The sequence below is a fragment of the Lepidothrix coronata genome, unplaced genomic scaffold (assembly GCF_001604755.1).
Source record: "Lepidothrix coronata isolate B3197 unplaced genomic scaffold, Lepidothrix_coronata-1.0 Scaffold170, whole genome shotgun sequence".
Lineage (NCBI taxonomy): Eukaryota > Metazoa > Chordata > Aves > Passeriformes > Pipridae > Lepidothrix > Lepidothrix coronata.
In genome coordinates, this window is record NW_016690350.1 from 283692 (window position 1) to 310534 (window position 26843).

At 44.8% G+C, this 26843-nt stretch overlaps 1 protein-coding gene across 27 annotated transcripts in view; it reads right to left on the bottom strand.

Annotated features, from left to right (window-relative positions):
• FOXP1 (forkhead box P1) overlaps positions 1-26843 on the bottom strand; it is a 382197-nt gene that overhangs the window by 107881 nt on the left and 247473 nt on the right. For 25 of the 27 annotated variants that reach the window (XM_017829858.1, XM_017829853.1, XM_017829855.1 and 22 more), the window contains one exon: positions 3990-4115. In XM_017829858.1, coding sequence (XP_017685347.1) covers positions 3990-4115 — 126 coding nt within the window. Of the gene's footprint in view, positions 1-3989; positions 4116-10320; positions 10339-16364; positions 16750-26843 lie in introns of those variants that run through there. The other 2 variants (XM_017829878.1, XM_017829880.1) reach the window with 2 other exon arrangements.

Consider the following 26843-nt stretch of genomic DNA (forward strand, 5'->3'; position numbering starts at 1 on the left):
AAACAAAAGTTTCCATCCCAGTAATTTCATTATTTCTTCTCACCAAACGCACACAGGTTAACAATCAGACAACAACTCTCATTTAATCACATAAAAAAAGTCAAGTGATGGGTTTCAATTGTGAGATATTGACTTGGATGTCCCAAATCTGTTTTCAGTCCAGTATCCAACTTTCAGCTCAATGCAACACACAACATTTACGTCTTTAAAAAAAATTGTATTTTTAGTATTGCCAAAACACACATGCACTTTTACTTTCTTGGGAGAAAAATGTGTCTCTTGATTTGTTTCCAATCTGTGTGTTCTTGCCAGCAACTAAAATGCTTGAAGAACCAAAATGAATAATCGTTAAGAGCATCGGCAATTAAAGCTGCAAATTTTAATCAATACATCTATTAATACAAAGATATATTTATCTTGGCCAGGAAAAATGTGCACATTTTCAAAATCCTAATCATACCTGGTCTGTTAAATTATTTGTTTCACAGACTCAAGAAAATCCAATGTCTATGGCAAATATATTATCAAACAGACTTCAGTCTTTTTTTCACTTCCAGTAATTTTTGTGGGACTGATATTTTTTATGTTCTTTCCCCAACTGCTGGTTACTAAATCCATTTCTTAACTTTCAATTTTCTTTTGTTTGTGTCATCAGGCTGTGAAACCGGCGGTCACTGCCAAATCTAAACCACGGCAGTGCGAGATAGGCTCAAAATGTGAGTCATCCTGTATTTGGAGATTTGGGTTTCTTTCAGCTATCAGCAGAGCACATCTCCACTCCTGCATCCAAGTTCTTATACACTAAATATCTCATAATTTGCTAAAAGCAGATCTTCAGGTAGAGTTACCAAGGTCAAGGCCAATATGATTGAAGAACCCACTGTCACGTAAATGCTATTGAAGGCACCGTGTCCCAGTGTGGCCACGGGATGCTGGGATATATTTAAGTACTGTGGTTATTTGACCAGTGAATAAAGAAGGAATAGAGGACATCATCCACGAGGCAGTAACAGATTAGCTACACAGTGTCTACTAGTTTAATTTTCCGCATCTGTTTGTGGCGGTGGGGTTCAGGTGCCAGCCTGCCTGCCAGCATCCCAGTGCTGAGCCCGAGACCAAGGGAGCTCTTCTAGCCCCAGGAACGGCTTCCCCTCCTATGGAGCATTTTAGTAGGAGAATCAGTAGCCCAGGAAAACAGCCCCCCTCCCTGTTCCATGCAAACAGCTCCTCAGCACTCGTGCTGGGTGCTGCTCAGCAGTGGCCTCGCCAAGCACAGCAGGGATGAGCGACGCCTATGGTGTTCTTGTTATACATGAAGCCTGTTTGTCACAAAAAAACACAGGTGACTGCTAACCACTGTGGCTATTGAATGAGACATCTATATTTATAAATGAAACCCAAGGATGACTTGTTCATTATTTAGGCAAACTTCTGAAAAACGGGCTCACTTCCCCCACCCTTGACATTTATTCTATGTACTGTCAGCAATAGGTGTCGTCTCGTCACCGTGGCCCCATCCCAACTCAGGGGTGTGGGTGCTTGTGTGGGTGCAGTTTTACTCAAAAATTCTACCCCCAGCAGCACCATTTCCTTTCAGCAACAGATTTTCAATACAAGGATGCACTTGGGGGTGTTACATCCAAGAGGACTTCCAGTACATTTCAGACTGCAACAGCACCAGGAGTGAGAAGGGGAAAAAAAAAAAAAAAAAAGACTGGGCAGTCATTTGAATCAGTGAGTGACAGGCTGGGCCAGCTCTCTGTATACATTAATAAATTAGAATTTTAATTGTGTCTCTGACTGCAGGAGCTGCTCTAGTACTTTAATACGTACCAACAATTGGCTATGTTATGGAATCCGCGATGTGGCCTTCACTGTTGACCTCTGCAACACAATTCCCAGTCTGACTACGGAAACTGTTTGGTTTGATCCTTTCAACTTATTTGAATCCTGACAAATAAGCTCACAGCTGAAAGGTCAACACAGTCATATTTCATCCTCTGGAGCTATTCTTAAGACATCTGCACAACAAAGCACTTCTTTTAGTACCTGACACTGGACCTAGCCAGCACAATCTCTCATTAAAAATGTCCCCAGTGGAAGAGTCTATTAAAAGGCATATGGATCAGCTATGGATTTACCAAATAAAATATTTTTGAAAGCATTAATGTAACGCTTTGGATTACGGCTCTCGACGCTGCCAATAAAACGTATATTTGCCCAATGACAAAATGCCTCATACTTTCCAAAAGAATAATAGCCCGGCTGTAAAGCGTGAGGTGTTGTCCAGCAGCCGGAGCACAGAGGTGGGAGCCAGGAACTCATGAATCTTAATCCTACCTCTAAACCCAATTCCCTCTGTGATCCTAAGCGAGTCGCTTAACCCGCTTCCCTCAGTTTCCCAGTCCAGAACTGGGATAATGCTACTTACTTATCAGACTTTCCTTCTGGGGATGTTTTGGAGATTAGTATTTGCAAAATGCTTTGAAGATGAAATCACTACACCAAAGCCTGAAGTTGTCCACACTGGGCCAAGGGCTGCAGTTAATAGCTATTCCTCACTCAGGCAAAACTTCCCTTGAAGTCCCCATCAGCTTTATTTGGGTAAGAACCACAGGATCAGGTCCTCTCACTTTACTGTCAAGGCCTTTAGTGATGTTGGTTTTATCTTCCATATTCTACTACATATTTAAAGAGTCTAGGATCCGTATTTTTGTAGGAAAATAATCTGAAGCACATATAAAAGGCAAGAGAAGCAGCAATGCTGTCAGGGAACTCATGGTGATAGTATATCAAACCAAAAAAAAAAAATAGAAAGAGCAAAACAGACATGAGTTTGACAACGTGCTATGACAACAAGAGGGGAAGAAAAAAAAAACCCGGAAAGAATTTGGGGCTACAGAGGCTGAAGCATCAGATATAGAAGAGCGAGATAAGATAAATGTCCCAGCTACAGGGCTTTGTGCAACTGCAGCTGAACTGCTGCATTCAGGAACTGATTATCAAAAATCCAGGGACACGCTGCAATTGCAGAGAGCAGTAATAAAAGCAATAACCAGCTGCAAACCAGAGAAGTGGTCAAGGGTCTGGAAGTGCCAGTTTATGGAATACATAAAGAACTAGATACATATAATTTGCCAAAACTGGCAAGTACATGTTAGTATCTCAGATGTTTGAGGACTGTGAACACGAGGCAAGGCAAGGGACTGACTCAGTATTTATACAAGCAGTATTACTTGGAGCAAGAGGACAGAATTAAAGTGGAAAGTTCCTGAGCGTGTGCTTTGTTATGGAAAACCATCCGAAGGAAAATAACAGCAGTCCCACCACCACTTGGGATTTCTAACACTAGAATAGCATAAAAAAAAAAAAGGAAAATGTGATACATGACCTAATAGGTCTTTCTTGTCTTTAACTCCCCGTGATTTATCCCACAAGACTAGCAGAATGTACTCCAAAGCCCCATATGTGTGCATACATCTTCTGTTTGAGAATGCTGTATTGGTTTTAGCTCTCTGAATTCATAACAGCACAAAGCCCTATATAATATTTAGATTTGATTTCTGAAGATGTCCATAAATCAGCAGACAATAAAAGGGGAAAAAACACACCGATGATATGATATCCTAGTATTTCCTAATATCCTTGACACAGCAAATCAACGGTTTGAGTGAACACAGACTACAAATGGAACAGCAATCAAACAGAAATGTTAATGCAAATCTCCTATGCACACTGACACAGTAACAAAAGCTATTCCATTTTGTCATGATCCAACCCTACCAGACGCTAATAAAAGTACACGCTCACGATTTGTAAATATGCCATGGGTGGGATTTTCCCCCTGCCACTTACACCAGCCACAGCCGCTCTGTGGACACACTGGAAAGCAGCTCCTGAAGGTGCTATTCCAGTGTTTATGAGGAGGATGCATTTATTCATCTTTTCCAGCCCCCAGTCCCTCACAGAGGCACACAGGCTCCCCTTACCTGAAGGGCTGGCTGTTTGTCATTCCTCTTCGGAGACTTTAATCCACTAACTTGTTGCTGCTGCTGCTGCTGTTGCTGCTGCTGCTGCTGCTGTTGCAGGAGAAGCTGCCGTGCCACCTGGAGAGCCTGTGGGGAAAGAGGTTGGAGCATTGAGTTTACAGCAAACAGGGCATGGGGAGCCACACACACAGCACAGAATCAAGGCAATTCCTGGTCATGGGGTACTGCTCCACTCTTGATGCACCTCCACTGAGGAAAGCAGTGACTTCCACAAAAACAACAACTCAGCACTTGCATGCAATGTGGTGATATCCCACCACTGGATTTCCCATTTTGACTATGCAGAAAACCAGCAGCAGCTGATGTTCAAGTCCTGGGTGTGAACCTCAAGTAACTGCAGGAATACCAGAGGTGAGTTCCATACAGTTACTTTTGTCCCCTTGGAGCAGCCCACAGCCCTCCTTGCTACTGGGCAGTCTCATGCCTTTCATGTGCCTCCTTTCCAGCAGGTCAGGTCGGGTTTACAGAAGAGGGCAGTCCTTTATCACTGTTTGCTCTCCCGAGCACCAGAGAACATCAGAGAAGTTTCTGGAAGGTTATGATGGGAGGAAGAGGAGAGGCAGCAGCAGGTGGAGCCATGCTGAGTGTCAGAGGCACTGTGCTGAAGGCTGAGAAAGCTACAAGGAGCTGGAGTGAATGCAAAGAAAAGCAGGGACAGCATCTCACCCCACCAAAATCCAGGACTTGGACTTCAATGATCCCCATAGGTCCCTTCCCACTCAGGATAGTCTATGATCCTATGAAAATCACTGATGGCTTGTGACAGAGCTGTGGGGTCTCAACGGGAGGGGGCAGAGCAGCAAAGGGACAGTGTGACCTTACAGGATGGAGAGACAAAGGACATGACCTCAAAAGCATGAGCAGGCATGATATGTGGGGGATTACTGCAAAATTTCATGCAAAGCAAAGGAAAAGCATCTGTGGACATCAGAGCCTGCCGCTCTGCAAGGCCTGATTGCTTCCTCAGGTAGAGAAAAGAAAGCAAGAGGAGACAAAACCCGAGGGAAAAGATGAAGAGCAAGTCCCTGCCCTGGCTCCCTCCCTGCTCCCCAGCCAGGGGATGCCAGGATGATCTCTGCAAGACAGACTGTGGCACAGCTGAGGCTCCGTTGGCGAGACCCCAGCCTGCTGCTCCCAGAGGATTCACCAGCACCGGACTCGGGCCTCCTTGGTCTCCTTGGAGACGTTCAGTACATGTGTAGGTGGAAAAGTGGGAAGGCTGAAGACTTCATTAATGTTAAACAAGAAAAATAGTCCCTTTGCAAGATGCCTACATGGAAGGAGGGGAAAAGCCTTCCCCACTCCTACTGTGTATGTTCTCTGAGTGATTTAATTAATACCTATTTAATTAAGGAGTCAGATACGGTTCGGGTTTCACTTGCTTCTCCAAGTTGCAGAGTGTTTAATCTCAGCGCAGAAGTGCTGGGAAAGATTTAATACCAAGTACTGCAAACTCAGATCCAAACCCCCTAGTAAAAACTTGTTATTTTATGGCCTAGACCCATCTTTTTACTTTTGAAGAGACACTGGTCATCTCGGCGCATTGAAGAACCGCCGCTGCTGGCCAGGGCAAGCCGGGAGGAGAGACCCTACTGCGCTCTGGCAACAAGCCCTCCTTCCAAATTTAATAACAAGTCTGCACCAGATCACAAAAACTCTGTAAGGCAGGGTGCTATTTCCAACAGAGCTTGGTGTGGTGAGGGGAACACCAGATTCTGCATCTCAAGCTGGTCGGAGCTCAGTGCACCCATAACCCCTCTAAAACACTCCGTGTCCCTGTGAGAGGTGCAGGGAGCTGCTGGGCATGGACACACACCAGGGCAGGCCCATATGGATCTGGGCTCACACACACACACAACCACCCCACCACGGTGCAGCATCAAGAACCAGAAGACCCTCCAGCCTACCAACAAATACAATGGAACAAAGGAAATCTTTATGAAGAAAGTTCTAAGTATGGTTAAAAAAAATGTTATTTTTATTGAATTAGCTTATTTAGCTGTAAAAGCATCTTCAAGGGTGGGCAGAGGTAGCAGAAATAAAACCTACAAGACTTAAGGGGATGGGCAACAAATACTCACCTACTTAACAGGGGTGTTGTATGGCTTATTTAATTAATGAATACTTGTAAAGCACTCTGAGTTGCTCAGACAAGAAGCTCTATACAGTACAAGCGCAACATATTATTATATATTATTAAGACTGGCTCTGCAGAAGAATAATTCCAGGTAAATGTGCAATCAAATGATCATTTTAGTTCCCAGTAATTAGATTCAATAGGCCAAAAAAAACACAGAAGCCTTTCTTTAATCATACACTAAACAATCAGAACATCCCTAACCTTTCAAGCTACAGCCTTTTTGAATAAAACATCATCAACTTATAGATATTATTCCAAAAAGAACCAGTCACCATATGTGTTGTCTCTTTGAAATACAGTTGCTATAGCAGACCCTGCATGCATTTCATGTGATATGATCATATTCTATCCGTTCTGGCAGCTGAGAGGTTGCACAATTAAATTGGCTGCCAGAAATTTTTGAAGATTCCCAGAACAAGTAGCCATGCAAGAAATGCCTGCTCTCTACTCGAGCGGGCCACGAAGCTTTGTGCAGCTCATTGGGGTGGCCACTGCCACCATAAGCCCTTATCATGGTTGACCCCACAGTGATGAGGATTTCTGTCCTCAGGGACAGGCTTGCACTGGCAAAGCTCTGACGGAGCAAAGCCAGAGCTCTGTCCATGCTCCAGGCCCACCTGCACCTGCACACCCACCCTTGTGAGGGTCTCCAGTAGAGGTGACATCTGCAATAACTGCTTCATGTCTGGTTGTCACCTGTCCTGGCGCAGACCTGGTGGGATCAGTGATGGTGAGAGGGAGGGACCAGCACAGAGGGTGGAGCAGGGTGGGAAGGAAAGGATTTAAAACAATGAAAGTGGGCTGGAGGGAGCATTGTGGACACAAGGAGTCAGGATGGACAGGAACATCAGAGGGAGAAAAAAGGCAGGTGCAGGTGAGATGGCAGCACACTGACATTGCAGAGGATTGCAGACTGAAATGGCATTTCCCATCTCTCCTCTCAAGATTTCGCTTATACATAACTGACAGCAGTAAAAGCTGAGCACCGGATGAGCTCGGGTTTAAGATGTGGAAGGTTGTTTATAGCTCATATCTGGTTCTTACTGAACATCTGCATCAAGTAGCTACTGTGTCCTTGGTGAACCCAGGGATCCCACACCCCTCTTCCTTTCTACGTTTTCCTGCTCAGCCTTTTCTCCCTCCTACCTCAGAGCAAGAACTGCCGCTGCACTTCCAAGAATCATCTAGCACTGCTACATAGGATGTGCAAAAGAAAGATGGCCTGGGAAGCACCATCCCTCTTTCCTCTTATCCGCAAAATATTTCAAGCCCGTTTGGAGTGTCTTCATGGAATTAATTTGATGATGTTTCAAGCCCCGTGGACACCTGCCCTCATTACACCGGCACATCCCGTATAGTCCAAGCCAACAAGCGTCGCACCTCTACCCCCTTCCCTGGTTCCAGGCAGTACCACTCCCGCCCAGACCTCATTGCTGGATGCCGGCGTGGGAGCCCTGCTGAGGCTGCCGGTGCTGCACAGTGCTCAAACGAGGAGAGACAGGGAAATTAATTTGAGTGAAGTCAGTCCCACAACCTTCATCAGCACGGAGATTCGCAAGCAGGCCTGTACATTAATAAAGCTTCCTGTGGGAGTAGATGTTGCCTTTGATTTGCATGTGAATTCAATGCTAGTGAGAAGTGCCAGACTGTCAGACATGGAGACCAAAGCCTCTTATCTTTCCAAAAGCTTCTGTAGCAGTTTCCCCACATTTCCTTAATCATCTGCCTTGTCCTCAACTTACTGAACAGGCAGTAGAGTAAAGCTGGACTCGGTTCAACTCCTGCTGCTGCCAAGTCCTGAAACAAGGGTGCCAGGACTGTTTACTGCTAGCCAACAGCTCTGCTAACGTGGCCCTCTCCTCACGAGCAGGTGCTCTGACATCTCCAAGCTCTTTTCACACATTCCTCCCCACTGCCGTAGTTACATCCTAAATCTCCACCACGTGCTCGCATGTGAACAATTGCCAGGGGCTGTGAAAAAACAGCTCATGTTTGTGCGTCCAGACAACTGCCTGTTCCTTCACGGGACAGGCAAGAGATGCCAAGAGCCCCTGAAACCACTGAGGTGTTTCACACATTTGGGTCCATGACTACCAGCAGCCACATTATCTGCGCTGCCCGAAGAGTCTGCAAGCCTGGACAAAGCTACTTGGGGCACCCAGAGACCCAGACACCAATCCTGGCCTCCTGCACTAATCACAGAGCATTGGCAACCATCCTCCTCTCTGCACCGCAAAAGAAAGACGAAATCTTCCCACTTACTGGAAAAAAGAGAAAGGAAAGAATCCCCTAGCAAGTGCATCTTCTGAGTGCCACCATTTTTGGTCACTATAAATGTGGATTCTGAAGGACAACATCAAGAAAAGGCTCACTACCAACCAAGTCATCCTATGCCTAAATGCAAGATCCAGTAAATAAACTGCCAAGATATTTTCTTATCCATTAGGAAATCACCCAGAGATAAGGAAATTTTTCTGGCATAAAACAGAGACCAGCAAAAAGGCAACTGAAACACTGCACTTTAAAGACATTGCACAAATTTGGGATGGTATTTGAGAGTCAACACTGGGTGACACCTAACCCAGGAAAAATGTTAACAGCACATTAACTGTGAGATGAATCAAGCCTGTTTCATTCACAGAGCAAGTGGGAAGCCCCACTGAAAATCCCTCTCTCTGTGCTTAGGGAAGTGGCAACTCTTTAGTATTTCCCAACTAGTTAAGCACCAGGAGGGGGGAAAAAGTACACATTTGAGATGACCAAGACAATTTTATTGCAAGACAGACAGAACGTGACTTGTTTGCCCAGCTGTTGTTTGCCCGGAATACTGGGCAGTGTTATCACCCCAGTTACTGTTGTAATTCGGCATTTTCACGCAAGCTCGACCTTTCAGTTTCATCATCCTCTTTGGGCAAGTTCTGCTGAAAAATGCAGCCCTGCCTCTGACTTCATGTGGCCAAAAACTCCCGATTCGGGAAGGGGGCTGGGGAAGGGAAATACACTGGAAAAAGAGGGTAGAACTTTAAAAATAGAAATGCTGCTTAAATGCCATATACTTGCTTACAGTGTCAGTACATAAGGAAAACAGTAACAGGATCCAGTCGCATGGAGCCTCTTGCTAACTTGTTCCACCACTGCAGCCAGTACAAGGCAGCGACTCTCCAACTTTTTTCCATTGGCCTATTTCTATTGAAGAAAAAGAGCTCCAGCTCCTCCCTTCCCATCTGCTCCAACTGATATTAATATCAATCAGTTATTAATGAAATATGATGACTTACAGCTATAACAGGCCTGGCTCTAACACCAGAAGAAGCTTGTTTCCATACCTGAGGTTTATAAGGCATGGAAAGACTGATCCAGGGAACTGTAGGAGGTATGGAAAGGTATGTACATTGGAGGGTGGAGAGATGAGCAACGGCCATGAGGATGCAAAAGAAACAGGCGTCCTGTTTGACTGCCAATTTCCAGGGCAGTTGTGCAGTAACTGGCTGCCTCCAAAATGGAAAGCATGCACACAGAAGTTGCAAGGAGGGAACAAACCAAAATCCCACGTGTTTTTACAGATTCCTAAGGATTTGGGGCCTTTCCAGGTGGACAAAGCTGCTTATCAGGAAGGCAACTTGAGAAAGGAGGAAGGAAGTGTTCCCAGAAATCAGAGATGGTCCTGCTGCCATCTGAACTGTCCAAGCAGTAAATCAGGAAAGTTACTTGCCAGCCAACATCATCATCTGTCCGTTATTTCAGTTATGGTCATTAAAAAGCAAAATAAAACAAAACAAGCAGAGAGAAATGAGAAGGAAGATATTTTAAGGGCAAAATCTACCCTTGGAGCAAACATAACACTACCCTGGTCCCAGACTCCAGAAGCAAGACCTTCTGTGTTAACCTCTGATAGCCATGCCCTTAACAAACTAACCCTGCTGCTCAGCTTTCCCCACCGAGGTTTGGGAAAGCATGGCTTTGCAGCAGCAGGCATGCAGTTCTCTCACCATCTATTTCTCCCCAAGTTTCACGATGGATTTAGGCACTGAGGGACCGCCCGGTCGGCAGCTACAGGCGCCTCTCCCAGCAGAGCGTGGCCCACCTCCCAGAAGGGCTTTTTGCTTCCATTTAGTCTCGCAAGGCAAGTACCTTTGTTTCTCCTGGGTGGGACGAGGGGGAATTTAGACTCAGCCAGCAATCTCTCTTCTTTCTCAGTTCCCATCTGTCCTCACACCCCACTCCACTCCACAGCTGCTCCCAGCAGAGCGGCAAGATGCAGCTCTCAAGCTCGGAAGCCTGGATGCACCCGAGCTTCAGAGCTGCTTCATGTCTCTCCCACTCTTGCCTCCTCTACCTCCTCTCCTGCGACACTCTCTTCTCCTGGAGCAGCAGATGTAGAGGAGCAGAGGTAGGAGGCAGACACATGGAAGGGGAGCCCTGCTGCAGCTCTCCTCCGGCAGGCTCAGGAGCCGCTCAACGTGTGGAAACCAGCGAGGAGCGGAGCAATATGCAAAAGGGAAAAAAATAAAAAATAGTGCAAAGCAACAGCAGTGGGTAGTGCTGTTCCTCTGGGAGGAACAGAACAGGGGGAGGTGAGATGAACCAACTAGAGAGAATAGGAAAAGAACCAAAATGAAGAGGAGGAATAAAATGTAGAAGATGCAAAAGAGATAAGCAGATGTTCTTGCAGCACTTTTTCCCTCTGACATTCGTGCCCAGCTCTTCCATCTTCCTCCAGAACTGGGAAATGAGCTGCTATGTGCTCCCTCCCTATTTCCACCCTGCTGACCCTATGTGCCACACACAAAACGAAATAAAGCCGAGAGCCCCAACACTGCTCCCAGCACTGCAGCAGGGAAGCCTGAGGAGAGCTACAGGCAGGACGAGGAGCTCTGCTATGGGACACAGGTAGGATGCAACATAACCTGGTGATCCATCCCTGCTGTCCAGCCTTCTGAACAGCCTTGGATTCAAAAAATCCCCATCCCAATCTCATCCTCTATTTCCTTGTTTCCTTAAATAATCCTCCTCCAGCTACTCTGTACCCAACACCACAGGTGCTGCAGAGGGACGCTGTGAGCCCGGGGAGATGCTGCTGGTACCCAGTGCCTCGCTCAGCTGCAGCTCCGCTGCAAGGCTGGCTCCCTCCAAGGGCTACCAGCCAGCTCATCAAGGAGGGGAGCTTCAACAGCAATCTTTCACTCCATAAAATGATCAGCTGGCCCTGAAGGCTTTGCTTAGACACAGCAGACTGGTCTGGCCAAGTGACTAATGGGTGATTCCCATGCTGGAAAAAGAGAAGGGACCTGGAGGTCCGCATGTACAAACCCTGGCTCACATCCTGTCCCTGATGTGATGGGGGCAGGCCTGGAGCAAGGGAGCTGGCAATGTGCCTCAAACTGAAGCATCTCCTAGAATAGTTTAGTCATAAGGAAAGAAGACGAGTCTTTATTTTTCTTCCAGCACGCTTAGTTTCTTTCCTCTGGAGTAGATTCTGGCTACCAGTTGAGGAGATTCCCTCCAGAAAAAGGCACTGGAAACAAAAACCCTTTCTTCCAAACCCACAGGGTGGAGCTGCCTGTGCCCCAGCACTGCTGCACTTCATCCTCGTGGGCCCTGAGGTTACTCCTGCTGGTGGGAGGAAGATGCTCCTGCCCTGCCATCCCACAGCCCGTCCCATGGCTGGCAAGATCCCTGCCTGCTATCCCAGCTCTGCAGCAGCAAGGACCCAGCCCCACACAGGGGAACAACAGAGTTTGCCTCCAAAACAATAATTTCCATTTTGTAATTTATTCATGAACTCCACCAACTTCGGGGAAAAGGTAGGGGAGGTATTTTCTTTAATACTCAGACGCTACCTGGATGAAGGGGGCAGCCAGCAAGGAGCAGCAGGGCAAGAGATCAAACACCAGGAACCTGAGAACCCCAAACCAGCCACAACGGGGACAATGGCTACAAAAATCCCTTTTTTGAGGCATAAATGAAATCCTCAGGCGGTTACACTGTAAAAACACCTTCTGTCCCCTCTTTTAAAGAGTCACAGTCAGGACTCATCAAAGTCACTTAAAAAGCATCTGGCAAAAAGTTCCCAAACATTAAAAATGGTTCTCTTTATTTTGGCATGCCAAGACTCACAGCATGTAGCGGTCTGTACCAGCAAGAAAGGAGGGATGGGCCAACACATCCTGGTAAAATGAGAAAGGATACAAATCTTGGCTCCCTGCGCAAACTGAACCAGAACTGAACTGTGTCTGAGTGATGAAAAAAATCTTATGGGATTTCCAGCTCGTTTCTGTAGGCTCGAGATCAGATTCTAAACTACTGTGTTTATCCAGAAGTGAACCAGACCTTTGAATATTTGGAGGACTATTCACTGCTGAGCCGCGTTTTTCTTGGATGTCAAAAGCACGGGAAGTTCTCATATTTTTTAATAGAGAAGAGAAGAGGGATAAGGTGGGGGGGAGAAGGAAGAGGGCCTTTTTGTTGCTACAACATAAATAGTATATTGCATACAGCTGCTTGCGCGCTTCCCTGTGTGGTCAACAAAACAGGGAACATATTTTAAGCTTGTTTTCCAAAACACTGCATGACAAACTTGTACTCAGAGGCCCATGAAATACAGCCCCTGACTGGGGACATCTCACCACGCTCCATCCAACTGCTGTTGGATGAATGAAGGAAGCAAACATTGGGATAGCCCAAAACATAGAAAATGAATGCTGCAACTCAACTTCTGTGGCACAGCCTAATTTAGAAAAGCTTCTAAAAACCTTAATTTTAACAGATTCTGATAAAACAAAAATAGGTGAGGTTCAGATGGAGGCAACAAAAATGATTAGAGGCCTCGGCAGATAGGAGGTAAGATTGATAAGGGTGGGAGTGTTTAGTTTAGCAAGAGATGAGTAAGAGGGGAGATGATAAAAGTACACAAATTGTGACTCGGTCTGAGAAGGTACATCTGGTGCTTTTGCCCTTTCTCATAACGCAAGAGAAAGGGGACATTGAATGAAGTCAGGAAGCAACAAACAACAAAAAAAAATAAAGCAGATAAAGGGATTTTTTTTTCTTTCTTAATACACAACTCATAATTACGCCTAGAACTTACTGTCACAAGATATCACCAGTGCCAAGAGCATGGGTAGGATGAAAGAAAAGATTAGACACTTGCACAGATAGTAATGAGAACATTTACAGCTACCTTTGGAAAGATAAAAACAGAAACCAAGGTACGAATGTTTATGCTTCAGGGCACGGGCCAACCTTTAATTGCTGGAGGCTGGGAGGAAGCTTTCCCCATGGATAGGTTCTCTAACTGTCCTTCATGGGTGCCTGCCCAAGGACTTCAGCCAGGGCTGGAGATCCCCAGCCCAACAGGATGCAATTGCTGCTACACCTCTGTCTTCTTAGGTACCTTCATCCTGCACCGCTGATCCCAAAGCCCATTCCTCAGCCTGTCCCGAGCCTCCTCAACCCTCAGGGAGCTGTTGGGCAAGGGGGGCCAGCCATGTCCCCCATCCCAGCCCCTGCCCATGTCACCTGGCCCCAAGCTGCTCAGTTCCTCTTCTTCTTCACATCACATTGAAGTTTCAGGTCCTTATTTTGCCAGTCCTTCCTCTGCCTGCTATTTCGACTGCCACTTTTCCTCCCTCAAACCTAAACCCACAGCTTCAGTCCCTGCCATCCATTTGGGCTCTCTATGGAGCGCTGACCCCCTGGAGCCAGGGGAGAGAAGCATCCACATCCACCTCCTCCTCCCCTGACCCACCAGCCATGGGGGGCTTTTGCGACGGAAGTTGCGACTGAACGCAACTTCAAGATGTCAGGCAAATTTTCCTTTCTTTTGATCTGCAGCCATTCCTCAGAGGAAACCTACATCCCTGAGGAGGAGGAGGACCCTCCTGCCGATCCAGCACCTGCGGGGCAGCGGCAGTCAGGCGCTATTACGGACCGCGGAGCTCATCAACGCGCTGGAACTGACATGCGATTCGGGGAGACAAAGAGAGATTTTGAAAGCAAGTCAGTCTATTAAATTTATACCTACCTGCACAATGTGAAACAAACCACATCTCGGTTTCCTTTCATGTGCATGGCAGTCTTAACTTGTTTCTTTTAATCCCATAAAAGCAGCTAAAGCATGCAACATGCTTCCCGGAGATGAGGCAAACCTGTATTTTGCTTCCTGACAGTGATTTAGTTTATAGGGTGGGTTTTTTTTCAGGAAAGATAATGAGCATTGTCCTAAGCCGGTATTATAAAGGAAATACAACACGCTACATGCTAGACACCTGGCATTTAAAGAAGAATCCCATAAATTGACACTGTCTGTAACGGACCAAACACAGCTGCAACCCCTCCGCTGCACAGACACCGGCACTGGAGGCAGGAAGATCCCAGCAGCACTCGCCAAGGTTTTCTTTGGAAGTCAGCACCCTTCTGAAAATTCAAAGTGCCTCTCATTTAGTCAGTCACACCCCAAGCAGGACCCGGGAGATGACCAGGGTTGTGTGACTATGTAATAAATCCAGCAAATCCAAAGGGGAGAAGCAGTAATCCATGGAAACGTTCCACACAAGAGGGGGGCTTAAGTGCTTTTAATTCCCAGCTGCAAACCCAACAAGCTGCCAGAAGGCGGAGACCACTGAGCACAAGGGGTTAATGGCCTTGCTAAAGAAAATGATACACATAATTTCCTTTTATCATAAAACAATACATTTATTATTTTCTGTATATCTGTTAAAGGGCACGGCCTTCTGAGTGGAAAACAAAACACAGCTTGGTCACATGTTTATTTGCTTCAGCTACTCCCTTTCCCTTCTGATAAATAATCAAACATGCCATCCAGAAAAAACAAAACCAGTGAGCTGGGAAATTTGATGGTCATCAAATAGACTAAGATACCAAGAAAAGCAGCCCACTGTTCCCACAGAGAGTTTTCTGCCCCACACCTACACTAACATCTGAGTAAATAACTTCAGTCACTCTTTCCATTTTCCCCATGCAATTACTCCTACTGTTAAACAAATTGTCCTTAAGGCAGTTGCAAACACCATTTTTTTTTCTGCAAAGTAGAACAACTTCTGAACATTAAAAAGCCAGACTAGCAATATATTTTCAAAATATGTTTGTTGTACTTGCGGTTTGGCTGAACACACAGCTTGATTTCTCTCTCTCTCTCTTGCTCTCTCTTCTAGGAAGATGGGGGTTTACGGTTTAAAATTTTAAAGTGTATTTGGATCTCAGAGAGGCAGGAAAAGCCTCGAGGAGGATGGGTTTTCTCCATAGGGCAGGCAGCATATTTTCCATTTTCTCTTATGTTTCACACTGTACGAGCACCACGAATGCTTGCCAAAAAAAAGTTACCTGCTATGTCAGTGGACTTTTGAGGGGGAGAAACCACTGAGAAATATCAAGCAGTTTTTTAAGTCACTTGAACAGAGAGGAAAAAATCCAGCATCTGTGTTGCGACACGGATTACCCAGAGGATCCACACTATCTTCCAACAACCCCTGAAGACCATTCATACAACAATCATTAATACTGAAAAACTGCAGAGAAAATCCTTCACGTGAGAAGTTAACAACCATTACCCGGCATGAGCACGCTTTCCCTTTCCTTTTGTAGTACCACAGGTCTAAACAATAGTCATATGAATGAGATAATAGCCATGCTTGTCTCAGCAGCCTGATTTTTATTAGCATGAAATTGGTACAAATATTAGCGAGGCTGGTTCGCACACAGTGCCAGAGCCACGATGCAAACAATTTGCAGAAAACAAAAACGCGACTCAGTGGGCTTGCGCCGCTTGTGCTGCCCAGAACAGCAGCCACGTTTCCCTTTTTGAGGGGGGGTTGTTGTTTAAGTTATTTTGGCACTTGTGCAAGCGCGAGGAGAAGCTGCAGCACCGGCCGGGCAGCGGGGACAGTGACACATGGCTGCTCCCGCGACACCGCAAGGCGATGGGCACCCCAAAAGAGGACCTGGTCCTCTCCATGGTTCTCCGAAGCCATGCCAAAAACCCCACCCTTGTCAACACCTCAGTAAACAACCTGAACCAGCTTCTTTGAACCAACGCAATTCCCCTCTCCAAGCTGCCTGCGCAAGGCAGCGTGTTAAAAGTTCAGCCCTGCCTGCACGCCTCCTTTCCTCTGAGCGCTCGCAGAGAAAATGAAGAGTTTAACAGAGTGAGCTCTTACTGTCTGCCTTTAGATTTCCGTCTTCGCGCTGGAGATGTGTTTCTGGCTGTTTCTGTGAAGCGGGGGCTGAAGAATGGTAAAAAGATGTTTGAATAAACAGGAAGTGCTGTGCAGCCGGAGTGCAGGCTGGAGGGAGACGCTGGAGCACTGCCCTTCGCGGCAGCCACCGGGCTCTGCCTCCACAGTAGCAACCTCTGCTTTTACTAAATGACAAAGAAACCGCAAAGCATTCCTTCCCTAATTCTTCCCTTGCAAAGTGGTGAGATCGGCTGGACCTCACAGGTAATCTCAAAGTTGGGCTCAGCACTACACCAGGCACAAAAATCTAGTGATTCTGCATTATTAAATCCCCCCCATCTCTAAGCAGAAACATGCAGAACTAATTATGTCCCCAACCAGACCAAACAGCAGCAAGAAGCACACCTCACTTTTGTGTCTAGGCAAATTCGGATTTGCACGGAAGTCCAGCCAAGCTTGACGTTCCTACCCTTGACAGTGCTGTGACTTGCTCTGAAAACCGGCTCAGGAGGCTGGCCGGGCTGCAGAGCTGTTTTCTCTAACTGCGTGAACTGAAATATAAACAACCACCCAAAAATACAACTTGTCTCGGGCACGGAGACTTGCATCCAGCATCTCCGAAAGCGTGAGTTCAGCATTCCGGCAGATGCTATCCCCTCCTTCGTCGTCTCCTTCCCTTCCCTAAAACAAACTACCTATTTAACTCGAGATGACTAACTAACCGTCTCCCCACCCAATTATCAAAGCCCTGTCTGCTGTCATATTGGTGACATGACACAGATATTGTCAAGAAAAAGTAAACTGGGGCTGGCACTCAAAGGCAGCTCGTGAAGAGATGAGCAGTCGAACAGCCATATTCAATAAAAAAGAGGAACAGGATTCCTTTAGAAAATGTATTGCTGTTGTGGCAACGTGCTGCTGCCACTGAAGGGACTGATTTGTTATTTAGCATCTAGTCTTGGACTGTCTGTCATTCTGGGTGCTAATGCTCTGCTAAAATAACTCATTGGGAGCTGTCAGTGGGATGTTTACATAGGCCCCCAATCTTTTCTTCATACAAGGAAATTTTTTACTGGAATTCATCTTCTTTTGATCTCACATTCAAAGCAACAGCAGCTTGATAGACATGCAAGTCTGAAAGCAAATCCAGACGCTGAAGATAAACCGCCAGAGTATGACAGGCAGGAGCATCTAAAGCTTATAAAAATGAAGAGAACAGCATGTCGTCTGAGTATTACAATAGCAGAAATCAAGAGACATATTAGGTGGAACTGATCAGCCACAAAAACAGTTCAAAAGGCAGATCATAGAAACAGAAGACTAAGCTAGAAAAAAAATAAAATTGGAAAGATCTGCTTTACAGAGGCATCACCTCCTCTCTGAGCACCGCAGCGTTTCCGCTCCAGCATGTAAACTTAAGGGGAAAAAAAGAGCAGGGCTCGTGCCGTCTCTACTAACTCAGCAGTTCTTACCTTCAACTCACCAATTAATTTGCCAAGTATACATTTCAATTATGTGTTATTGAAACTGAAATAAAAATAGGACACTGTGCCACTTCTGTCTACAGCCCAGCCCTCCCCAACATCACAGGCATGGGGAATCAGCGCCTCTTCGTTAGGGAACGGGGGAATCGCATCCCCCTGCAAGGCACAAGAGGGGCCCTGGCCTCAATCCATGCGACCATTTTAGCTTGTTCATCTATCAAAGGGCTGAATCTTGGGATGCTCCTGAGCTCTGCCTCTGCCACCGGTGCAGAAATATTAGTTCAGAAGGTAATTTTATTTAAATTGAATTACGTGTGCCACGGAGTCCACAGTTATGTTTCAAAGGCGATGCTTGCCGGGAAACAATTGCTGAAACTTTCTCTAGAAACCCATACATTTTTAATTTTTCTTCCCCAAATAAGCTTCTTATTCTAATTGAAGTCAGCAAATATAATGAAAAAGTAATTCTCAAACAATTTTGTACTTAGAGCTGTTTGTTAACAAACACTGAACGAGCAGCAGTGTTAGGTTAAAGGGCAGCAGGATTCCACATTATAATTTAGCCTGCGGTTATTTCTGATTAAGAACACCCTCCGGGACGGCAAAGCAAGATCTTCCTCTGCAGCAGGCATAGCTTTTAAAATTAGCCTCTTCTCAATAATAAAACCAACAGGAAAACTGTGGATTTAAAACTGTATTAACCAATTTGAAGTGGTGCAATCAGTTTATGTCTCGCTTTCTGCAAACCACCGTTCCCTGCCTTAGTCAAGTTTCAAATGTAAAAATGCTGCCTGGATTCTGAAACTGTTGTAAGAAAGTCACCTTCTGTCATGCTTATGTAGCTATCTAATGTGCTAAAGGCTGATTATTTATCTTTAAACTGTACTAGTTTAATCTTTTAAGGTCACCACTAATCTGCTCCAACCTTTTAAAAAATAGCAGCTTTCAAGACTTACTGCTGGAATCACTAAACTCTGCGCTGAATGTCATTGTAAGGGATACATTAGCCAGAGTGAGTGTAGTTTTACAATGTAAACACCAAATATAAATCCCCACCTAAATGAGAAGAAAAACATGATCTCCATGCCAGGAGAAATATCAGTAAATAAGACCAACACAGTATTATTTCACTCAAATATCGTTCCAAATCATGTTGCTATTTTTCTCTCCTCCCCCTCCCTTCCCAGTGCAAAACTTGGGTATAATTTAAAGGATCATTAGGTGCTTTTTCTTTATCTTTTCCCTTTCTCAGCAGCAACTTTGCACGCCTGCTGCGAAGCCTCCTGACCGCATTTGGAAGTCGTTGTAAGTCCAAAACCCCCTCGCAGGTTATTCCTGTGCATGTGCTGCACAGCGGCCCTTTATACTCCTCTTTTTCCTTTTCCCCTAGACTTCTTCTGGACTTGAATGTCACAGTAGACCTTGAATGTGAAATGGCTTCAAGCTAATTGCTTTAATTGCTTGAAGATGTGCAGGCAGGTGAAACCTGATCCCCTTGGCCATTGTAGAGACCAGGAACAACACAGGAATGTTTACATAGTGGTTTGAGTTTAATAGACAGTAGAGCTGAGTTTCAGACAGCTAGCAAAAACACAGCTAATAGGTGACCTCTTAATGTAGTCCTCCTTTTTAAAAACAAAATACAATTCCGTTTTATACAAGGCAATGTCCCTAAATGCCAAGGTTATCTGCTTGACTTTTTGAGTGAGCATGCCCTGCGTTGCACCTGACATTTATGCCAGAAACTCTATCCTGAATGCACTTCCCTCTACCTTAAAACAAAAAGCACTTTATGTGTCAGTCACCTTACAAACAGATTAGAGCTGGATGGGGTTTCCTCATAAGTGCAGTCATTTTAATTTAAAATTGAGTGTTTTTCACCACTGACATACTCCTTTCCCCTCATCCCCTGGGCACTCCTACCCTCTGGTGGGCACCGGCACAAGCCCTTGCTGGGGTCTTCTGGAAAGGCCAAGTCCGACTTTCACTGTTTTTCCAGAGCTTCCAGTACATTTGCACCACAAGGTGAAGATACCGACTGGCTGTGAAGTGCTTTTTCAAAGGCGCATGCATTGGTTTCACACACAGCACAAATTCAGCAGCTCTTCCTCAGGCAAAACCACTCCTGACTGAGAATTGCAGCATTTGGGGTCACTGACGATCAGGTTTGCTTTCCAAGAATCATGAGGTAAGTAAAACACACTTGCAACCAGCCAAAGACCGGCAAGCAGGTACAGCACAAGTGTAGAAAGCGAAGACTGAATTTGGCAGCAGTGGTAGCAGAAAGGTATTTACTGTAGGTCTAGTCCAAAAGACAAACACCGAGAATAGGTAATACCTAATAGTCACTTTCCTGGCACAGGCACTTCGAGTTTTGTTGCCAGTCCCAAAATGCTGTTAAACCCACTTGTATTGAGTGAATATCAGCAGCGAAATTACATCCCAGATAAGGAGGAATAAATGAAATAGCATTTACGGAGGAAGGAAAAAGAGTAGGCAATCTGAGGATTGCCTGGAAAAAGCACAAACACACTGAGGCAGAGGAGGGGAGGCCAAACTACCGTGCATTTCATTTCGCACCAACAAGAAAGGAAAACAATCCCCAAGCCCACAGTCCTGCGAATAAAGGGCATTTTCAGTCTGATCTTGGTAATTCTGCTCAGAAAGTTTCAAATTCTCTAGTACCTTATGCTGGAACTACCAACCCCCCGGGCAGAAGCAAACAGAAGCAGGAGGAAGGCTGCTCCAGCCACCCTGGATGCAGTCGTGGCTCCCAGGAAGACAATAGATGCTGGCTCTGTGCTCTACCTTCCCTGTTATTCCCAATCCTCTGAAGCAAATGAGTAACTGATCTTAAATAATACAGAACAAAGGGAACAATAGGAACTGGGAAGCAAGCTGGGATACTTGGGAACATGCCTCTTTCTTTTGAGAGACAATCTTGCCAGCACACCCGCATGCACTGAGTTACAGAATCATAGAGGTTGTTGTCCCGTGACCCTCCACATCACCTCCAAAAAGCTCAAATTCCAGCCACTGTGGGATTTTAATATATTTTTTCGGTATGCCCCCAAAAGATTAAAAAAAAGAGAAAGTTCAGAATAGGGGAAAAAAAAAAAAAAGCCAGTGTCAATTTAAAGATTTAGTATAAACTAGTCCAAGCCTGTGGGAGGAACGCGAAGTGGAAAAAGTAAACACGGTCCCCCCAAGAAGTTCCCCTGGAAGCCGAGCAGGCAGCCAGTGCCTGGTACCCGCTGCCCCGCGCCCGGGGAGGTCAGCCCAGCTATGCTAAACTGACAGGTTCAGTTTACAGCAGGCCAGCACTTTGTTTGGATATACTGGCCTTGCTCACCGCCAGCTTAACAACAGATGGCTCGAAAACTTTCATTATGTTGCAGAGGGCTGAACTGCAAACAATCGGGAAAACTGTGAAAAGTTTAACTCTCTGCGAGCCGAGCGGGGAAGTGCTGCCCTCGCCAGCCGGCTGCTCCTCCCGCCCCGGCCATGGGCGCCTTTAAATTAATTAAAGCAGGATGGGATGATTAATCATACCTGCACACGGTCCTGGGGATGCTTGGGAAAAAGAATTTGCGATTTGACAAGGTCATTTCAATAAAAGTAGCATTCCAGGAGAAAATGGACTTTGACGGATTGCAAAGCTGATTTTAAACCTTCCTCAAGCCTCTGGCTTCAGGAAAGTTATAGAAAGTTTCCTCAATAATCCTCCAATTGGGGTTTTATCAGGAGCTCTCAGATGGGTGTTCTTCCATCTCCAGAAACAGAGCCTCTGTCCCTCAAATTCCCACTTCAAACTTTCGCCCTCGACAGCAAGAGAAGGCCACCAAATAATCTAACACAGAGATCTGAATATGATTTATCCAAATCTGTGTATAATTTAAATATTCATCTAACTGATTCAATTCACATGCACCCTAATACCTTTTAACGCTCTAAGGCAGGTTATAAATGCACCTTCCGAGGTTTAATTCAATTGACAATCTTATATACATCTCATCACTGGAAAGGCATTATTTTATATTATTCAAGAAATGAACAAATCTGTTTTCCACAAATATATTTTAAAAGCGACTCTTTCCTGTTATTGAAAGAAAATTGTGTTTATTACTCCTTTAGCATAGTGTAAACTCATAAACGTCAACAGAGAGTACAAGGAAAACTGTCAACTAAATATTGTTTCCTTCATGAGCTGCTCTTCCAAGTCAATTACGCCTTTCAACTTCTGGGGCATTGTATGATAAACTGGCAGTAAAAATCATTCACATTAATATACCATGGTGCCTTGCCTGCAAAAGGTAATTAAAGAAGTAAATGACTCATAAGAATAGACATATTAGCTGCAAAATGAAAGGCAACTGAGCTGCCACATGAAAATATGTACCATTAAGATACTGCATTTTCATATTCCTGTAATCAGCTTCAGTAGACTAATGCTTATTTAATCCAGTTCTCGCCTAAGTCCATCAACAACTGTTTTTTGCTGTTTTCTCCTTGACTGAACATTATGTGTGCAGGTTTGGAATAAATACTGCAATAAGATTTTTGCATAGTCAATTGAAGAACAGGTTTTTTATCTTTTAAAAACTATTTTTCTTTCCCACCAAGAGGAATACAGCAGAGAAGGATATTCTGGGGTTCCAGTGCTGATACACTTTGAGTTAAATATATACCCTGGTCTCGTATTTACCATTTTGATTAGTGAAACCAACAGCAGGAAAACAAGCATAACCTTCCAACTTTCCAACTCTTCACATGGGAAAGGCTTTGCCTTGTTAATGTATGTTTTCATTAGGGTTAGAAAAAATCAGAAAGGTTTTCTCTTTCTTAAGTCTTTGAGGCAAGGAGGGGCAAGGAGAGGAATGGGCAACACTGGGTTTGTGGAGGAGATGGAGCAGTGGGCTGAGGAGTGCGAGGGGCATCACCCTCAACCGGCGCACATCCCAATGACCTGCTCTCCCCAGCCCAGCCTCAGGTGACAAGATCTAAACTCCAAATCCACACAGACACCATCCCAGCAGCCCACCCTGGCAGCAGGACCACCAAGCTCAGTGCAACCTACTCCTGATTTCTGGGAAGGGCCTTCGCTTGGGAGCCTGCCTGGCCTTTGGATGACATGTGGTACACAGCCCACCCCAGCTCTGTGGCCATCACATAAACCGAAGCCTTCTGGTGAAGGATCTTGGGTTGAACTTCCCTAGTCTGTCCTTCTCCTCCCAAGGGGATGGCAGGGAGATGGTAAAATTCACAGAAGAAAGTACACTTGTCTCCAAAAGAAAACACTCTGCAAAATACTCAAACATTTATAACTCATCCTGTTTGCGAGCAGTAATTAAAGTATTCTTTTCATCACAATAATAGCTCTGTAAGGCCAAGATCCAAACTGCTTTTGACTGCACGGTTCTCACAATTATTTCATTTTCTAAAGTATGGGGTGGAGTGAACTCCAGTAGCTCAGCTATTGCTATGGTACGGCTGTTGACAAATGCTGACTTTCCTTCATGGCAGAGGCTGTGTATGTACCATCCATCCTTTATTTATTGTGCCCGACACAGGTTTATCCTTGCAAAAAGAGATCTTTCAATAAAAATCTTCACACAACGCTTTGCAACCTGCATTATGTGTTACTTATTTATCACTATCAGTACAAAATAGTATAAGACTTAAAGTGTAGGATCAATCATTATTTAAACTGTATTATTGCTTCTCCATTTGAGCAGACATCACTTTGTACCCACAATTAATGAGCTCTAGTCCTTTTTCTAATTAAGGAACAAAGGTTCTTGTGTGCAGAGTATAGAGTGACACTGTCTAGAGAACACACATTTAAATAGAAGAGAATCCTTCTAATTACCTTACAATAGGATTTTTCATATCCAGGAACATAATAGGATCAAGAAATTAGAGCATTTCCAATAGCATTTACAAATAAGTCACTATGAAACACTGTTAAAAGGTAATAATGCATCCATAAAAACAAGAGGATCTTATGGAGACCAGTGTCTAACACTTCCATATTTATAAAATTAACCTTTGAGCATTGATACAGGGAAAATGCAACACAGAAATTATTTTATAGATGTGTATACAGAGAGATAAATTTGAAAAAAAAAAAAAGAGGAGTCAGCTATCAGAGCCTAAAACACTTTAGGCTCGTGCAGATTAGGATCCAAACACGTAATTAAAAAAGTCAGAAAGGTAACCTCTCTTCATCCAGTAATTAGGGCTGTTAGAAATCGGATACTGTCTCTTAAAAGTGTTACAAATACACCGCACTACTAAATAACCTGCACTGCTGGGAAAGTATACTCGCTATCAAGGGCAAAGCTGCTATACACTGAGGTAACAGTAAATGACAGACTGTTGTTCAAGTCCATTAGCTGCTATGTGATAGGAGCACATTCACTAGCACACGACCTGTGAAAAATCTTAGATCTCTTTAAATCTTTGAATTGGATTGCTGCATTAATTCTTAAGAACTGCAATCCTTCAACCAAGTCAAATTACCCTCATTAACAGGGGAAAAACTGCCTCTGCAATAAGTTAAAAAAAAAAGATATTTATTACCTATAATCACTTTCACGTACTTCACCTGGAAGTGTGACAAACTGGGACAACAACTTCAGAGGCTGGCACCAGTTCAGCTGCTGGTGGGGCCGGGATGGAGGGGCCGGGCCGTGCGCGCGTCGCCTCTATGCCTGTGTGCGCACAATCCTGCGCCGACATTCAGCGTAAATACATGTGCTTCTTGGGGGAAAAACCTCAATGAATGTTCTAAGAAAAGAAAAATCACTAAGAATAAGCACAGGCACTGAAGCGATCTGTGTGTGTGCCACTGAAATAACCGCAAAAGAGGAGGGGAAATTCTTCAGTTATTCAAGGCTTGATTAGAACACTACTTCGTAATTAGGCACGTTACAAGTATTGTCATCAACCAGAATATTCATGTACTAACTAAAAGGTCTCAGAAGCTGGCTCAAGCCTTCTATTCATTAACAACATCTGCTATTAATGTTTAACCCTCATAAACATGCACCAAACATTCAGCAAAGATTAAAAATATTTTGTTGTGCCGTTTTATCCACACGGTGATCCGCGCGGTTCTGTGGATATCAAGAACTGCTACAACGGCCAGGGAGATAACGGACAAATATTTGGTCTTTGTTGGAAAGAGGATATTCCTTTCTCCAGTCACTGCTTCTCTGCACTTCAGATGTTACAGTTCCCGAGCCAGGCCAGTACAGCACAATAAACAGCAATGCAGACATACAGCTATACATACACCTACAGGACGGTATGAATCATTTATTTTAAAGATGAAACTTCCTGGAACAATTTTCAGGCTGAGTGTTTCAAAGGACCCCCTGCTTAAATTTTTTCTAATTTAAAAATGAGAGTTCCTGGGACGAAGGATTCACTGAGAAATGGGGAGCTGAGCAAGTCCAGGATCCAGAAATGAGAAACAGAGCGTTTCATCTTTATTTTACTGCTGCGAGTCCAGATGAGAGCCCTGATCCCGCAGTCAGATCCTAATGGGCAGATCTTTGGAAGAGTCTTTGGAAAGACTCATTTCCACAACTGTGGTTTTAATGTAAGCGTTGCAATCTGCTTGTGCAGGCTCATTTACAGCGAGGAGACGGAGCTAAGTGGTGAGCTAATGCGACCCTCTAATGACTCCTGGAAGCGCATCCGGACATCCTTCGTCCCTGTCCCTCTTCCTGCGGACGGGTGTCAGTAGCACAGTCCCTGCTGGTCCCCACCTTGGCTCACACAGGCAGTCCTGCAACAGCAGGAGGCAGGTCCCACAGCTCCCTGCCTTCCCTGCTCCATCCTGCCTGCACCCCCTCCCAACCCCTCTTGCCCCATGCACTGTGACCCCTAAGTCTCAGCAGATCCTGGGGTTCCGGCATCAGGCGGGTGCAGATCCTGCCTGCACCCACCTCACTGCCGTATTTTAATTTGCAACAATGCCAAGATACAAACCAAGCCACAAAAGTAATGAAAAATACAGCTCTTTTTGTCTTCAAACATGACATTCATGGCGGATTCACTGTCTGCATGTTGCAGCACGCTCTATTCTTAGCACCGTGCCTTTTAAAGTTAGGCCCATTATTTTCTACGGTGTATCAAGATCAGTATGTATAACATATGCCATATTGTTGACACTTCCCTGGATGTACTGCACGCCATATGCCTAAAGCACTAAAAGGGGTGATGAACAGAGTGGCAATACTGAAAGGAGAACAAGATACACTGAGCATGTTGAATGAATTCAGTTATATAATTCAGCCAATAAGGGTTTCCATACATTTAACAATCTCTTCTTTTTCCCCCCTCCCTCTTTCCCCCCCTCACCCCCCCCTTGTATAAAAATGAATTTAACAACTTTCCACTGTGAAAAGTTAACACGCTGGACACGTATTCAAAGCAAACATTTAATCACAGTGGGCCCACCAGGTCTAAAAAGTATACATGTAAAGATAGATCATATATAATCACACCAATAAAACAAACAAAAAAGGACTATTCATACATTTTAGCAATAAACTAAAAGAATAAAACATACAGTTCTGCTCCTGCTTCTACTTGTCCTTTATTTTACCTTGCATAAATCTATACCCCAAGTCCAATTCCTAGAACTAGGGAAGATGTCATCTTGCCCATCTTTAGAGGTTTATTTACTAGTTTCTGTACTAAGAATTATTATCTGAAGAACCCAGAAACTAATGCTCTCTTACACCACAGTATTTTTGTCCAAATCTTCTGGAACGGATTATAAAATTGAAATGTAAGAAGGAACACAGCTGAGCTATATTTATAACACGAATGCTGCTCTTCAGCATCTGATACATACACATGTGTATTCTCATTTCTATGCCATCCCTCGGCACGCTCTAATGGGTACACTAGCTGCATACCCGTCATTAAAATAATAAAAAAAAAGGAACTGACTCATCACTGA